The following is a 16,781-nucleotide window of genomic DNA, read 5'->3' as shown; positions in this document are numbered from 1 at the left end:
AGTGAGATTGTGGACTGTTTAAGGTTAACTCTTTCTATAACCTAGTGAGCTGGCTCTGAAAGGGATCAGATTATGACCCAAAATATACCACGTGAGCATCAGGAATGTGTTGGGGCTGAAGGCATCGGGACTCACAGAGGTGGGAGTAGTCCTCCCCCTCTGCTTTACCTGCCCACAAGCACAGCATAGACTTCCTGTGGGGACGCCCTCCGCCCAGCATGGTCCTGAGTGAAGGGGCTCCTTCACGCCTGTATTTCCATACTTCCTATCCAAAGTCAGCTCAAAAGAGAAAAAAATGCAAAAATTCTATTTTAAAGACGTATTTGGGGTCTGGGGCTCAGGCTGGGGTCACTTAGGGAAGTGGGGTCCTGAGTCTCATCCCCAGTACCATGGTGGGGGTGGAGGAGATATAATTGCCTTTTTCTAGAACTATTTAAAAGTTTTCTTGAAGAATCAACACACAGGGGCTAACCTATGCTGGCTGTTTCTTTGTTTTTTTTGTTTGTTTTAACACTGGCCTATTTCAAAGTTGGTACAGGTAACTAATACCTTCCCACTGATGTTAGATTATTCAAAACTCCTTTCTGCGGCCTGTAGATCCTGCTCTTCTTCTCCCCTCTCCTTCTCCTTCTGTATAGAGGAGATGCACTTCTGCCCTCATGGGAGAGCCCATGAGAGACCTCAGGGCTGGTGTCTGGAGGCTGCCTTCTGTGGTTCCAGAATGAATCTGAATCTCCACCCACACCAGGAGGTGTCAGAGGGTGGGAGGTTAGTTTGCTGATGGTGTCTGGAGGCAGGACCTCTGCCTGGCCATCAGGAGTGGTCCTCAGGGTGCAGCCTCTGTCACTGGATCGGGGCAGCACTCTAAGAGGGAAGACGACCGGGAGATGCTCACGCACCCCTCCTTCCTGTCTCTCATGTGATTTCCTGCACGCTGGGACTCTGCCAGCAGGGAGGCCACCTCTAGATGTGGTCAAAGTAAATCTCTTTACATTGAAACTTACCCAGTCTGTGGAATTGTGTTATCAGCAACAGAAAACGAATAGGGCATCGTTTTAATTTTATTTTAGTTTATATAACTGTACATGTTTAATATCACGTGAATACAGGGTGATATTTTGACACCTGTGTAGGAGGGGTAATGATCACATCAGGGTGATTAGGAGTTCCATCAGCCCAGGCACTCATCACGTTTTGTGCTGAGAACATTCTAAACCCTGTCTTCTACTTGTCTTGTAATAGACCGACTGGTGGCTGTGGTGGCCCTTCTGTACAATAGAACACTAACCCTTATACCTTGTATCTAACTGCAACTTTGCACCTGTTCACCAACCTCTCCCTGGCCCCAGAGGAGACCTCTTTTGAGCTTGGCCTTTTCTCCCAGCCCCTAGGCCAGAGTCTTCAACTTCTGATCCTATGAAAAGTAGTAACAGTGTCCTTTGGACAGTCTATGGGACATGTCGCCATGGAGACGGAGGGATGGACTCAGGAGAGAGCCGATGGGAGCAGAGGCCCTGGGGGGGGGGGCATGTTCAGGGCTGAGGGAGGGCGGAAGGCTCAGGGGTGAGTGGGAGGGGCTCAGGGACCTAGGGGAGGGAGTGACAGGCAAGAGAGGAGGTGAAGGGCTTGGGAAGGAAGGAAGGAGGGAGAAAAAGGAGGAGGACAGCAGCAGGAGACTAGAGTGGCCACACAGACGCCGCATGTGTCCATAGAACACAGCAAATAAAACAGGCAGAGAAAGGTCCCAGGTCTCCTCTTATGGATTTGATATTATTTTAAAGTGCATTGTTTACAAGGGCCAGATGGACTCTCCCCTGGGGGCCCCCCCTTCTGGGTCATCTGCATTTTGTGGTCCTCATAGGTAACCCATTTCCAAGGAACAAATAAACTAAAAAATAAACTTCAGGGAACCTGTTCTTTCGAGGCCTCGGTGAAACCAGTGGGGTATAAATCTTAAAAATCAAGGTAAGGATCCGATCCCTGGAGCAGATAGTCCTTTGATTAGGTAGTTGCCATAGTGATAAGAAGAGACTAGAGAAGCGGAGGAGTGTTACTAGTTTTTAAATTTCTAAGTGGCCCTGCGGTCTCCGGAGAGTGGCTGTGGGCTCTGGCGCTGCCCTGACACGGCTCCAGGACATTTGGTCTGGAGTTTACAATGTGTCCTCCCTAGGATGCTTCTTGGTCCTGGCAGATGGTCTGTTTGCTCAAGTGCCCAACCCATGACCAGGTGTCCCTCTCACCGGAAGCTTGACACTGGCAAGCACTCTGGTGGCTCTCCTCTGACCTGCGTCCAGCTCATGCCTCTCACGATGGCCCCTGTCTGGGAGCCTGACTGGGAGGAGAGGGAGACTCTGGTGTGACCCAGAGGAAGCAGCTTGTTCCTCAGGAGCCAAGAGGGCACCTGGTCTGGCAGGGCCAGCAGGAAGTGGAGCCACCCATAGATGCTGCTCTAGGCAGTGAGGGAGGACAAGAAAGAGAAAGCGAGGGTCCCTGGGCTGAAGCCCTGACCAGCAGGTGTGATCTGAGCAGGTTCCCAGTGGTTTAGGCGAGAGTCCTGTGGGGCTCTCACCCTGAGATTGGGAGATGACAGTGGCAGAGGTGTGGGGTATACAGGTCAGTGGTTGCATCTAGCTTAGGGAGGTAGTCACCTCCTAAGTTATGAAAGCAGATGTTTGAATCGATCATATTGAGGAACTGGGAGGAGGTGCAGAGCTGGAAACTGCAAGATGACTAACCTCTGCCTCACCTCTGCGCTGGTATGAGAAGCACAGAAATCAATCAATCAGTTTCTCCCATGATGGCTCACAACACGCTTCTGGCCCCAGATGTGTGGGGGATGGATGCATACCAGTGTCAATTCAGTTCTGACTCTCTCCAGCCAGAGATGCTCTCATCTCCAGGCAGCGGGTCCAGGCCTGCGAGGATGGCCCCCACTTCTAATGCAGCTGCAAGTTCACTTTTCTGTGCTCCCGACTGGCTCTGAATCAGGAGTCCCATGGCCCCTTCCTGGGGCTGGGTCATTTGCTGGAGGGGCTCACCGAACCCAGGGAAGCACTCACACTCACCAGTTCACCATAAAGGCTTTGATGATGTGTACAGATAAAGAGGTGCACATAGTGGGGCCGCAAGGGAAGGCACAGGGAGCTTCCATACCCCTCTGGATACACTACCCTCTGGCCGGTGGGTGGCATTTGGGGATTTCTGAGGGGCAAGAGCTCTGTGAGCGCCAGTGGGACAAGGGGGGCAGTTGATGTGGAAGGGGATGATGCTGGGGTCTCAGGAAGGCTTTGGTCCAATTTTGAGCAGCGTGGACTTCTGGACATCATGGATTCAGAAAGCCCAGAAAACAGATGGGAAGAGACATAAACCCAAGGACGGAAAACACAAGATAAAAAAAAATAACTAAGTTGAAAGTTGAAGGACAGTTCACTTACAATAGCAATAAAAGGAGTAAAATACTTTGGAATAAACTTAACCAAAGAGGCAAAAGGTGTGTACATTGAAAACTAAAGTCAGACAGTGGTGAGCCAAAGTGGAGAGACACACATAATTGGAAAGACACCCCATATTTAATGGACTGGTAGAATTCATGCTGTTAAATAGTTCCTATTACCCAAAGTGATCTACAGAATCAATGTGATCCCATCAAAACCCCAGTGACATTCTTTATAGAAATGGGGAAAGAATGCTAAAATTCATACGGAAGCACAAAAGACCCTGAAAAGCCAACGCAGTCTTGAGCTACCCCAACAAAGATGGTGGCCCCCCAGTTCCTGGTGTAAAACTATGTTCTAAGCATACAGTAGCCAGAGCAGTGCGGAGTGGGCATAAGATAGACATGTAGAATGATGGAACAGAACAGAGAACCTCGAAATAAGCATATGTTCAGTCAACTGTTAATTAATTAATTAATTAATTAATTCTAATTAGTTATACAGGATAGCAGAGTGCATTTCAATTCATAGTACACAAATGGAGCACAATTTTTCATTTGTCTGGTTGTACACAAAGTAGAATCACACCATTAGGGTCTTCATACATGTACCTCGGGTAATGATATCCATCTCATTCCGCCATCTTTCCTATACTCATGTCCCCTCCCTTATCCTCCCTCCCTCTTGCCCTATCCAAAGTTCCTCCAGTCCTCCCATGTCCCCCACCTACCCCCACCATGAACCAGCATCCACTTATCAGAGGAAACATTTGGCCTTTGGTTTTTGGGGTTTGGCTTACTTCACTTAGTATGAGCTTAGTATGATATACTCCAACTTCATCCATTTACCTGCAAATGCCATGACTTCATTTTCTTTTAATGCTGAGTAATATTCTCTATTGTGTATATACACCACAGTTTCTTTATCCATTCCTCTATTGAAGGGCCTCTAGGTTGGTTCCACCATTTAGCTCTTGTGAATTGTGCTGCTATGAACATTGATGTGGCTGTGTTAGTATAGTATGCTGATTTTAAGTTCTTTGGGCATGAACCGAGGAGTGGGATTGCTGGGTCAGATGGTGGTTTCGTTCCAAAGTTTTCTAAGGAATCTCCTGGATAGGCATTTCTTAAAGAAGACATACAGGTGACACAGAATGATGCTCAGATTCGCTGATCACTAGGGGGAGATGAAAATCAAAACTATGATGAGATATTGCCTCTATCTGTTAAGAGGGATGTTTCCCTTTTCCTTCCGTTTTCCCACCCTCCCTCCCTCCCTCCCTTATATTTTGGTCTATCTTCTGCAAATGAAAGAAAACATTCCACCCTTGACTTCCTGGGTCTGGCTTATCTCACTTCCTGGGTCTGGCTTATCTCACTTAGCATGATGTTCTCCAGTTCCATCCATTGACCAGCAATTTCCACGATTTCATTCTTTTTCATGGCTGTTTAAAACTCCATTGAGTGTATATATATACCACATTTTCTTTAAGGTAGGGACTGAGGGGAGGGAGGACTGATGGGCTAAGGAAAGACAGCGGAACGAGTCGGACCTAACCTTCCTGTGTGCATATATGAATATACTGAATCTCACCCTCGTGTACATCCACAAGGCACTGCCTTTAAAACTTATAAGTAAATAGGAGGAAGGTCAGTAGAGGGAAGGGAACAGGAGGAGGCCGGGGGGGAATGGGGAAGCACTGGGGGCTGAATTACGGCAAAGTATATTCTGTGCTTGTATAATTATGTCAAAATAAACCCTAAAAGGAACTAATAAAAATAGAAAATCAAAGGACACCACATGTTGGCAAGAGTGTTGGAGAAAGAGAAGCCCTTGGGCACTGGCTGTGTATACAGCCATTACAGAAAACAGTATGTAGTTTGCACACACACACACAAAACTAAAAACAGAACGACCGTATGACACAGCCTCTCACTTCTAGATATTTATCCAAAGGAAATGAAATCAGGACCTCAGAGAGATGCCATTGTCCCCAGGTTCACTTGCAGTGGTCAAGACATGGACCGGACTTCAGCCTCAGCCTGGCTTTGCTCCCCACCCGACCTGGGGTTACAATGTCCAACTTCTGGCTGCCCCAGCTGCAAGCGGAGGACACAGTTGGACCTAGTCTCCTTGGGGCTCCCAGGGATCCCGATGGATGCGGGAAGAGGGTGGAGAACTGTAGGATGCTGACTTGGAAGATAAAACCCTCGCTCAGGGAAGGCAGCGTTCTGTGTGTGCCGAGCACTTGGAGACCCCTCCATCTGTAAATCTGTCCTCACAGACGGTTCTCCAGGTAATGCAACACCAATGACATCTGATCCCAGTCATTGGAACAAGCCACAGAGTGGACACCAAGAAAAACAATCGAGGGGCTGGGGCTGGGGCTCAGTGGTGGAGCACACGCCTTGCACGCATGAGGCACTGGGTTCGATCCTGAGCACCACATAAAAATAAATAAAGATATTAAAAAAAAAATCGAGTGAAGAGGAGACCAGACACCAGAACAGAAAGAAAGTCACCAAACTTCTGAACAGGAGCAAAAACAAAGAAGCCACCAACAATGATGCTCAAACAAGAGGGTGACAGCAGGAAGGACACACTTCACCTTGAGCCCCTGAAGAGACGGAAAGCAAAGGACCCTTGCAGTCTTATTTGAGATTTTTATTCTTATGGGGAAACAAAATGTACCTCTGGGTGGGCACGAGGCCAGGGACGTCCCAGTCTCTTTTGTTCCTGCTGGCAAAGAGGTCCTGAGAGACAGCTTCAAGACCACAGCAGTGGCCATCTGCTCTGTTGGAGAGCAGTGCGGAGATGCAGGCTAGATACCTGGGAGGGCCACAAGGGCGGGGGTGGGAAATCCCTCGGGGGGGAGTCTCTGTCTTGATCGCAGAGGGAAGAGGACGTGGTAGACACAGCAGGGTAAGAGCACCTTCCCGAGCTGGCCAGGTTTCTCCACGAATCTCATAACCAAGGGAGGAATCTGTGGGCCTCCTGCCCTGTGAAGCTGACTGATGCAGAAATTCTGGCTGTGAAATTTTACGCCACCATGACTAAAAACCAGGGTCCAAATATGGAGTATCGTGGTGGCCCAGCTTACACCGTGGACCCTCTTCCAAAGTGAAAGTCGTTGCTGCTTAACTTTCAGAGAAATAGCCTCCGGCTGGCAACACACTCTGCTCTTCCTGGGCCTCAACACATGGTGGGCAAAGCCAGTGCCTGTGTGTGTGTGTGCGTGGGTGTGTGTGCGGGTGTCTGCACGGGAGCAAGGGAGGAAGCGTGTCTTTCCCCATTGATCACAAGTGCTTTAGGAAGTGGACAGTGGGACTTCAGGATGATGCAGAAAGGGGTAAAGAACTGAGGAAAATCAGCCATTCTCAGTGGCCAGGCAGGCATGATGCTTTTGAGATTTTAGTGGAGCTCATAAAGCACTTATTTTATGGTCAGATGCTGTAAACAGTGACACAAATATCAGATGGAATGATTGCATCTGTACAGGGCAGGGGCAGATCTTCATTTCATGGGTACTATTGTTGTTCTTCAAATGTCTTCTCTTTCGCAAAGGTCTTTGGGAAAGTTCTCCAGGGACACATTTCTGGTGTCTTCTTTGCCGTCCGTAGCTTTCCTGTGGCGCTGCGCTCACTCTGTGAAGTGATGGAAAACTTTGAAGTTTACCATGAGTCTTGGTTTGAGGAGGCTGCAAATTTGGCAACCAAACGTGATACTCACATGCAAGTCCTCAGGAAATTCTGCAGGGTTCAGCAAGGTGACTGGGAATCTCAGCTCAGCTCGGACCACTGGTAAAGAAACCCTGAGCCTTCCACCAGTGCAGCCCATTATCCAGGAATTTAAAGGCACTCTCTCCGAACAGTGCCTCAGAGGTCTCAGAGCTAAGTACTGGCACAGCTCCAATTCCTGGGCTCAGAGGAGCGCCATGCTGATATGCCCAGACTTTTCAATGTTCCACATTTGGAAGAGAAGCCTTAGGTATGCGTTGGCCACGTGGTCCCGGAGTGCTGTGCCCACAGGTTGGTGATCGGCCTGTTCCCGGCCCCCGTTTGAACTCTCAGGTTTTGAGGACCTGTTCTTCCAGGACACAGCACAGGAAGCACCATGCTTCACTTCTGTGTGACTTCTGCTAGCGGCACTCTGGAATTGGTTTTAAGTTAAGTCCTTTTGGACACAACATGTATATCACCATGGGTCCAGTTGTTGGTGATGGAGGTTTGAAGAAAAATACACTGAGGAGCTGCAGGGAAAGGGCTGGGTCATCATCGGGGGAGTTGGGATGAAGTTTCAAGTGTGTTGAAAATCTGTTATGGAACAGTTAAGGGGACAACCAGAGAGACACACGTTTGTGAATTCCTCAAACAGATTTCCATGTAGACTTTGTCTTCATCAAATGAATAAGTGATGATTACAGCCTTTAGCAGGTGACTGTTGAACATTCCGCTCCACAGGACAGAATCAGAGGCCATCCACGGGCAACTGACATGTCTGCTTTCTTCTGTCTTTTTCCACGACTATACCGACTCCTTCATCTTTGTAAGCAAAAATGACCAAAATGGGAGCGGATTTTGACCGATCAGCAATGACTTTCATTAAGCAGCCTAGTCCATCAGTCAGGCCTCAGAGGAGTAGAAAATGGGGCGGGGGGAGCGGGGCGCAACAGAGGTTGAAGTTATGTAGGTCCTTAGCAGAACCAGGTCTTGGGAGGAGAGACTACCTTTGGTGGGCTTTAGGTGGGCAGGTGAATTTTGGTTGAATCATAGCAGGAGAAATTTGGGCTGTGGCAGGGAGAGAGGCCTTGAGCAACAGGAGGAATGATTACAGATAAGGGAAATTGTAGGGGCTCAGGGCCCATTGTCCTTCCTGGGGAAAGAAAATCATTTACAAACATGATTTTCTGTATCCTTCAGTCTTGATTTATAAGCAAAACCTGGAAAATCTACAAAATAAAATATTTTGCGTTTATCTAGAAATAATACAGAAAATATTTGCTGTCATTTTTGGTGAAGAAACTCAGATTTTTATAGTTTACTTCAATCTAAATAGAATGTGACTTTTGTTCAAAAAAGTTATGGAATTATATATTCACTGGTCATGTTGCATAGATGTTAACATGATTTTGGTGTGTTGAAACAACTAGAAATACATTTAAATTCAGTCAGTTCTATGCAATAAATAAGTATGTCTATATACATGTTCATATATATATGCAATATACGTATATAGAATCACTGACTAAAATATATAAATTATAAACTATATTTGAATATTTCTTGTTATGAACCTTTATAATGCTTTCCAAAGGAGTGCATTTATATATTAATTTGTTCAAATAATTAATTTGTAAGCATTATTTATCTCCAGCCACTATTTCAAGGAGTCAGGTTATTTACTTATTTATGGACTCAGCTATCCACAATGTATTTATTTACTTATGTTGATACCACCTTGCTTGTATTAGAAATTCATTAAAAATGCATATCTCAGGTTGAAAAAAAAAGTTATGGAATCAATCTAAGTGCCCATCAACAGAAGAAATGGATAAAGAAAATGTGATATAGGTACACCATGGAGTTTTATTCATTTACCTACAAGAATGAAATTGCACTGGGACAGCCCCCCCCCCCCCCCCCCGGGGAGAACCTGGAGGACATTAGGTTAGAGAAACAGGCCAGACATGGAAAGATCCGGCGCCTTACCTCACTTCCACGTGAAATCTGAGAAAGTTCCACTCCCAGAAAGAGAGTCCAGTGGTGGCTGCCGGGGGCTGGGCCAGGGGGCAATGGGAGATGCTGGTCAAAAGGGTGGAAGTTTCAGTTCCACATCACAGAGGGGCTCTGGAGACCAAGGTCACTGAGGTTAGCAATACTGTGCTGTCCCCTAGAAGTTTGCTGAGACCGTTAGTGTTCTCACTATAGAAAAGGAAATATTTGGCAGTAGCCAAGCCGTAGGTGGGTGGGGGAGGGGAGTATGCAAATTAGCTTGAGTCACTTTGTAATGTACATGTGTGCCAAAATGCCAACTTGGGGTATCTTCAATATATAGAATTCTTTGTATGGGGGAGAGAGAGAGAGAGAGAGAGAGAGAGAGAGAGAGAGAGAGAAAGAAGAAGAAGAAGGAGGAGGAGGAGGAGGAGGAGGAGGAGGAGGAGGAGGGGAGGGGAGAGGAGAGGAGAAAAGATTTGTAACTTTTTAGAGACAAAGGGCTAATATCCTTTTTTTTTTTTTTTTTTTTTTTTTTTGGTACTGGGGATTGAACTCAGGGGCACTCCATCACTGAGCCACATCCCCAGCCCTATTTCGTATTTTATTTAGAGACAGGGTCTCACTGAATTGCTTAGTGCCTCCCAGTTGCTGAGAATTTACAATCTTGGAATTTACAATCCTCCTGCCTCAGGCTCCCAAGCTGCTGGGATTACAGTTGTGTGCCACCACACCTGGCTCTAATTTCCTTTCTTTTTCTTGTCATTATTTTTATTTAAAATTTTAAATTTGTTTTAATTAGTTATACGTGACAGTAGAATGCATTTATGCACTGTGATAGATCCTACATAGATGGAGTATGATTTCTCACGTTTCTGACTGTACATGGTGCAGAATCACATGGTCACGCAGACATGCATTTACATAGAGTAGGAATGGCTGCTTCATCCTGCTGCCCGTCCTTTGTCCCCATATCCCTTCCTGGTGCTCTACCTAATATGACTTTGAAGAAAACGGTGAGCGAGGGCTGACTGAGCCTGGTTTTTAAAGAAGGTGAGCAAAGGGCGGAGGGGTTTGGTGTTTCCCCCAAACGTTAGGCTTAGGCGTTCCACAGGGTCCAGCGAGGCTGTCCCCAGGCGCTACCCCGGAGATCGGAAACCAGGACCCAAGTTCAAGGACACACGGTTCAAAGCAGCACCGTTCCCCGCAGCGGGTCTGCGAGGGATGAGGAACCAGCCATCCGAGGGAGTGAGGTGCCGACCGCGGGGGTGCACCTCGAAAACAACGGCTAAGTCAAAGCAAAATCGTGTGGCGCCCTTGAGAGGAGGTGGCCAGAGCAGGGAGCGGTAGCGCAGGGGGATGGGAAGCGGGTGGGTGGCGGCCGGGGTGGGGGGAGGGAGTGGGGATCCACCCCAGGGCGCACGGGGCTTCCTTCTGGGACGATGAGAACCGCTTTGGAACTAGGTAGAGGTGCTGCGGGGTGGACTAACGGGTGGACCCAACGCTGCGGAATCGTGCCTTCTAAAAGGGCTAATTTTATGTCACGTACGTTTTCATTTCCATTTTAAAAAAATTCCACGGGCTGGGCCCGTGGAAGGCTCTGGGCTCCATCCCCAGCACCCCAAAAGTGTCTACAGAAAGCAGAATACCAAGGCCTCGCCTGACTCAAGCGTCTGGGAGGAAAGCGTTCCTTTTGACCAGCAATGACACAAAGGAACCTGAAACGCTGCACCTCTACCAACGCTCCTCACCCCGAGCCCTTGCCCTTGCACGGTGGGAGAGGAATGCAGAAGAGCTTGTCATATGCTAATAGACGCCCAAATTACAAACCCCGAGCTCCTGGACTCACCAGCTGGACTTCTAGGAACCCCTGCAGGTGAGGCTGAGGGGATTCCTGTCAGGCAGCTGTAACAGGCTCTGGGGGGCTAACAGAAGCCTGGGAAGACGCAGTGGCCACTGCCACCCCCCAGGGCCCCTCTGGAGAATGCCCTCGGAAGACGTCATAATTAGCTAATCACCAATTCTTAGGAAGGAGTTATCAGACAACAATAAAGCAGTCATTGATTTTGAAAAAATTTTTCTCACAAAGAGTAGGGTCCAAAGTTTTCTATTTAATTTTTTATTGTAAAATAACAGATAATAGCTTCTTTGATAACTTTATCAATAAAAACTAAATCTGGGAAGAAAGAAAAAAGGAAAGAGAAGGAGAAAGAGGGAAAGAAAGGAAGAACAGACAGGGTCAGTCTTTGCGGAATGATCTGGAAATGCATTAAGTGAAAAAAAAAGCACGGTGCAAAGTTCACAGTTATTGTGAGCAGTGGAGAAGACAAGGAGAAGACAGGGCACAGGTCTGTGCACATTCACAAGCTGCTCCTATAAGTGTGTGCAAGGAGTTAGTGACAGTGTGTGAGATGAGGTCATCGCAGATGTCCATATTTCCATTACAAGTCATTACAAGTGTCACCTATTCAAATCAAAAGGACTAGTCCCTGCACGTAGTAACCCTGTCCCCAAGTCCCCCTAGAGACTGAGCTGCTCCCAGTGCCACACCCCCAGGTTGTCGCTGGCTCTGTGGTGGGTGGATTCCAAGAGGCTGTCCCGAGTCATTTCGGACCCTGGACCACTCCTGGACTTCCCTTCTGCCCCACATGGTGGGATGCTTCTCCACAGCCCCCTGGAATTTCTGTCCCTCCCTCAAGGAAAGGCCTGAGGGACCCTTTCTCAGTCACCTAGCAATCTCTAAACTCTTAATCCCCACCCAGCCCTCCCTTGTCTTCCCTGGGAGTCTTTATGTAGTAGGGATTGGAGGATGGTGAGTCGGAAACCTTCCATTATTGTTTGATTATATTTTAATTTTTTATGTGGCAATATACACATAACATAAAATTTATAACAGTCACCGTGGTGTGCAGTCCAGCAGCATGAAACACAGTCACAGCGTCGTGTAACTATCACCACGACCTACCTCCAGAACTTTCCATCTTCCCAAACTGAAACTCTGTCCCCCTTAAACATGAACTCCCCATCCTAACCCACCCATCATTCTACTTTCTTTCTCTGTGGATCCAAAGACTCTAGGGACCTCCTGTGAATGGGATCAGACCAGATATGTCTACTTCATGGACCATAATGTCCTCAGGGCTCATCTATATCTTCAAGGTTGTGTGATATTCCATGGCATGGGTGGACCCTATTGTGTTTGTCAGGTGGGCTGCTTTTTGGCTTTTGTAAACAATGCCACCCTGCACGAATGCATACTAGAGGAAGTTTCTGGTTCACATCTGTTCTCCTCCTCTGGTGTCTATTGTGGAGATCCCTTGGAGGCTCCAGTTTCACAAACCCAGTGCTGATTTTGAAACCTGCTGAGATATCCTCCCACAAAGTGAGTCACTTTTATTTATTAACTTAAAAATATTAATGGCCTTTATTTTCAGGACAGTTTTAGACTTACAGGAAAATTGATTAGTGAATGTTCAAAATTCCCACATACCCCATGCACATGTTCCTCTTTTTAACATCTGCTGTGGTCTAGGTACACCCTGTACGTCATGTGCTGGACCTGATGCCCAATAGAATGGCATGAACAGGTGGATTCCTTGGGAAGTAACTAAGTCATGGGGTTCCACCTTTGGGTCCTTATGAAAGGGGTTGGGGGAGGCCCTGGCACCTTCTGAGGACACTGAAGAAGCTGCCATCTTTGAAGCCCACACCAGACACCAAATCCACTGGTACCTTGATCTTGGACTTCCATCCTCCAGAACTGTGAGCAACATACTTAGGTTGTTACGCTGTTTATAAAATACCCAGTCTAAGGTGTTTTGTTACAGCATCCCAAAGGACCAAGACAGTATCTTTTACTAGTCTGATACCTTTGTTACAATTAATGAACCAAGGTAGATGTATTATCATCAAGCAAGGCCCACACTTCATTTACAATTTCTTATTTTCTATTTATTATACTTTTTCTTTCCAATAACTCTCCCAAGACAGTTAGTCGTTGTGTGTCTTAGGATCCTCTGGGAGGTGATATGCTACAGCACTGCTCTTATTTTCACGGCTTTGAGCAGGGCTGGTGAGGTAGCTCCTGTCCATCCCAGGAAGCTGTCTGCCTATCCAACAGGTGTATCAAGGAGGAGCTGGTATCGGGGAGCAAGTCCTATAATCCCAGGACTCCTGAGGCTGAGGCAGAAGGATGGCAAGTTTGAGGCCAGCCTGAGTAGGCAACTCAGTGAGACCCCGTTTCAAAATAAGGGCTGGGGATGTGGCTAAAAATACAGTGCTTGCCTAGCATCCGGTAGGAAGCCCTGGGTCCCACACTCAGCCCTGCCCCCCCCCACCCCCCCACCCCCAAAATGGGGAAAATAGTAACAAACAAAAAAAAATGATCAAATAAACCAATCAGGAACCTTGATCAGGTATGCACCCATTGAATGCCAAAGAAGGTCTCATCAGCATTTTGGGAGGGCAGCAGAGACAGGGTGAGGTTGGTGCAGAGGGTGTCCCCAAAGGCCAGGGCTGTCAGGCGCTGGGAGGTGACAGTGCAGCCCTGGTGGAAGCTCAGGCGCAGCAGGCTGATCCTGTGGGTGTCTGGGGAGCAGATGCCCACAATCAGAGTGGCCTTGGGAGGCACCGTGGTCCACACAGAGGAGCAGTTGGCTAGTGTCACCTGGATGTGCAGCCTGTAGATGCCATCACGAACCACCAGCAGCTGCCCGTTGACCAACTGTGGTCCATGCTGGAAGGAGCGGCCCAAGGCTGGGCCCGCCTGCCAGCGCAGCCTGGGGTCCAGCCGGGGACCTGGGGCAGAGGGTTAGGGGGACAGAAGGTGGAATTTAGGGAAACCAAGGTGGACAGAAATAGGGAGTTCGAGGGAGAAGGAGGGAGGGGGCAAAGGGAGGAGGACAAGGAGCAGGAAGGGGAAGGAGGAGGGAGGGAAGCAGAGACACGGAGGAGACCCAGAGGAGCACAGGCAGCAGGCAGAGGGGCAGAGAGGAGGGAGGGAGGGAGGGAAGGAGGGACAGTGGCGGGGTCCTGGGCTTCTCTCCGCCTTTCATCATTTCGAATGTGAGCTGGCGTTCTCGTGCCAGAAGCAGGGCTCGGTCACCAGTGACATGGTCCTCAGCCTCCTCACTTCCGCAGATCTGTGCTGGGCATGACTACTCCCAGGTGGCCACCTCCCTGAGGACAGCCACTTGCGGCCTCTGTGACTCGTCCCCTGACCCCTGCACCTTGAACAGCCTGTACAGCTATGCCACAGGGACCACTCTCAGTTTTTCTCTCTCTTTTACCCAGTTCCTGTTGTGCCTTTCAAGAAGAAAAGGCCGCGGTGAGGCCAATACAAGGTCCAGAGGGGCTCTTGCCTCTCTCTCCCCCGTGCACCACTTTCAGTCTCATCCTGTTCCTGAGGCACACCTGAGTCTCCTTCTCCTCCCAGTCAGGCTCCCAGACAGGGGCCATCGTGAGAGGCATGAGCTGGACGCAGGTCAGAGGAGAGCCACCAGAGGGCTTGCCAGTGTCAAGCTTCCGGTGAGAGGGACACCTGGTCATGGGTTGGGCACTTGAGCAAACAGACCATCTGCCAGGACCAAGAAGCATCCTAGGGAGGACACATTGTAAACTCCAGACCAAATGTCCTGGAGCGTGTCAGGGCAGTGCCAGAGCCCACAGCCACTCTCCAGAGAACTGCAAGGCCAGCTAGAGGAGGGAGGGGAGGGGAGGGGAGGGGGGGGAGGAGGGGGGAGGGGAGGAGGGAGGGAGGCAGACAGGCAGCCACACACAGAGGGGGCCAGGGCCCAAAGGCATTAGGGAGAGGCTAGAAGTTCTTCCCCAAGACAGCAGAGCGGGGGGCCCCACTTCATATGGCAGTCCCAACCCCCCACTTGGCTTAATTCTTCCCCTTGCCTGCGGCCCTCCACTTGTCTTCCTGTCCCTTTGTGAGTTTGTGTTGGGGAAGGTGCTGGGGGAAGCCAGGGCCGCAAAGGCTGGGCAGCGCTCCGTCCAGAGCTGCCCTGGTAAGCGAGCCCATTCGCTCACTGTCAGACCCCCTGGGTGGCAGGACACTCCCCAGCGCAGGGGCTTTGCCTGCGTTGTTCACCACAGTGGCACCTATAGTGGCGTTTGTTCCACATGGTGGAAAAGAATGAAGGAAGCGCCAGCTCTGGGGTGAGGGTGGCCGATTTAGTCTTTTCCAAGGGAAGAGCACACGGTCTATCAGGAAGGTGGTGTCCGGCAGGGCCCACACTCGGGCTCCCGCTCTCTGGACTTGCCCTCCCGGCTCTCCGTGTCCCCCCCCCCCACACACACACACTAGACCAGAGTTACCTGTGAGGTTCAGCTGGAGCTCGGCTACGTCCTCCTGGAAGAAAAGAGCAGAAAAGAGAGTGGACGTGAGCACAGAGCTCCACGCCCCTTGGCCCGGCGTCTTCTGGTCCACTCCTCACCCTCCGGGCCCAGTCGTGATTTCTGAAAGACCTCTTAAAGAGGAAGTCGGTTTGAACGACAGAGAGATCAAAGCCAAAACCTTGAAAAGAACTTCCTACTTTTCCTGGAACTCTGCGCCTTGGATCTCCCTCCCGGAGCCACCACGAGGGTGGAGCGGCCCGCACACCCGCCTCCCTCCAGCAGCGGCCCGAGCGTCTCCAGGCGGCCGGGCTCACCGGCTGCTGCTGGCTCTCCTGCCCTGGCAGCCCCCTCCCCAGGGCCCCCGCCCCCCATGCCAGCTTTGTGAAGCCCCTAGCAGCCTCTGAGTCAGTCCGCGGGGGAACACCAGGGTCGAGTCATCGTCCCTGCGCGAGTCGGATGCACCTTTCCCACCCGGGATCCCCCGCCCCTCCCGGGCAGCGGGGCCCTGCGGGGCCTCCTGCTCCGCCGCTCTCTCTGCGCTACAGGATCTTGCTTTGAATCGTTTCATTTCGATTTTGTCTTTTCCGTTCTTAGGCTGTCCCTGGCGCTCCGGCGCACGGCCCCTGCGCCCCTCCCCCGGGCTCCCCACCGGAGGTCCCTGGGCCCCGGGAGCTGGGGACGAGGGTGCCTCCTTTCCACTGTTCCTTCTCGACTCACCCCAAGTCGCTCGAGCCGCGGCGGCTGCTGCGCGTGGCGCTGGAAGCAGAAGGCCGCCAAAAGAGCGAAGAGGATGACCGAGAAGACGTAGGGCGAGACGGTCTTCCACGGCGAGCGGCGCACGGTGCAGCCCCAGCCCTCCTCCGGCATCGCTGCGGGCAGGGCGAGGGGACCCGGAGCGCGGTCGGAAGAGAAGGAAGCTTCGGCCACCTCGCCCAGCTCTTGAACTTCTGCCTGCCTGAACCTGCCGGGGACCTCTCTGGGGATGTCCGATGGAGGCGAAGAGCTTGATCTGTTCAGCGGGCAGGGAAATCCCCTCCCACTCAGCCATCCCCGAGCTCCCAGCCGAGTGCGAGGGGCGTGGAGTGGGGTGGGGAGTTGCCCGCCACGCCCTGCCCTGCCCCCAGGCCGAGCATTCCACCTTCCTTTTGGGGTCCCCACCTGGTGCGCATTCGTTCATTCACAAATCCTCACTGGGCATCTATTGGGGGTGGACGGTGTGGGGACTCCCATGACTCCCTGCCGTGGCTGGGGTGGAGCGCAGGACCTTGCGTGCTGGGTAAGTGCTTCACTGAGC

The 16,781-nt window shown here is 50.3% G+C and overlaps 1 protein-coding gene across 1 annotated transcript; it reads right to left on the bottom strand.

Annotated features, from left to right (window-relative positions):
- Positions 1–13,521: 13,521 nt before the first annotated feature.
- Cd70 (CD70 molecule) lies at positions 13,522–16,453 on the bottom strand. Its single transcript, XM_046444465.2, has 3 exons — positions 16,205–16,453; positions 15,467–15,500; positions 13,522–13,942 (listed from the first exon to the last, which is right to left on the bottom strand). The coding sequence occupies exons 1-3, from the start codon at positions 16,352–16,354 to the stop codon at positions 13,557–13,559; spliced, it is 570 nt and encodes a 189-aa protein (XP_046300421.1). The 5' UTR covers positions 16,355–16,453; the 3' UTR covers positions 13,522–13,556.
- Positions 16,454–16,781: the final 328 nt, after the last annotated feature.

The sequence above is a fragment of the Marmota monax genome, unplaced genomic scaffold, assembly GCF_021218885.2.
Source record: "Marmota monax isolate L192 unplaced genomic scaffold, Marmota_monax_Labrador192_F-V1.1 WCK01_AAM20220418_F8-fsc00102, whole genome shotgun sequence".
NCBI lineage: Eukaryota > Metazoa > Chordata > Mammalia > Rodentia > Sciuridae > Marmota > Marmota monax.
This window is presented reverse-complemented; position numbering and strand designations above follow the sequence as displayed.

Bases quoted from the DNA above. Each gene is read 5' to 3' on its own strand.
- Cd70 (XM_046444465.2), bottom strand. From the start codon at position 16,354: ATGCCGGAGGAGGGCTGGGGCTGCACCGTGCGCCGCTCGCCGTGGAAG. The intron at 15,501-16,204 runs GTGAGTCGAGAA...CTTTTCTTCCAG, and splicing joins CGCGGCTCGAGCGACTTGGG to GAGGACGTAGCCGAGCTCCA. The intron at 13,943-15,466 runs GTAACTCTGGTC...CCTCTGCCCCAG, and splicing joins GCTCCAGCTGAACCTCACAG to GTCCCCGGCTGGACCCCAGG.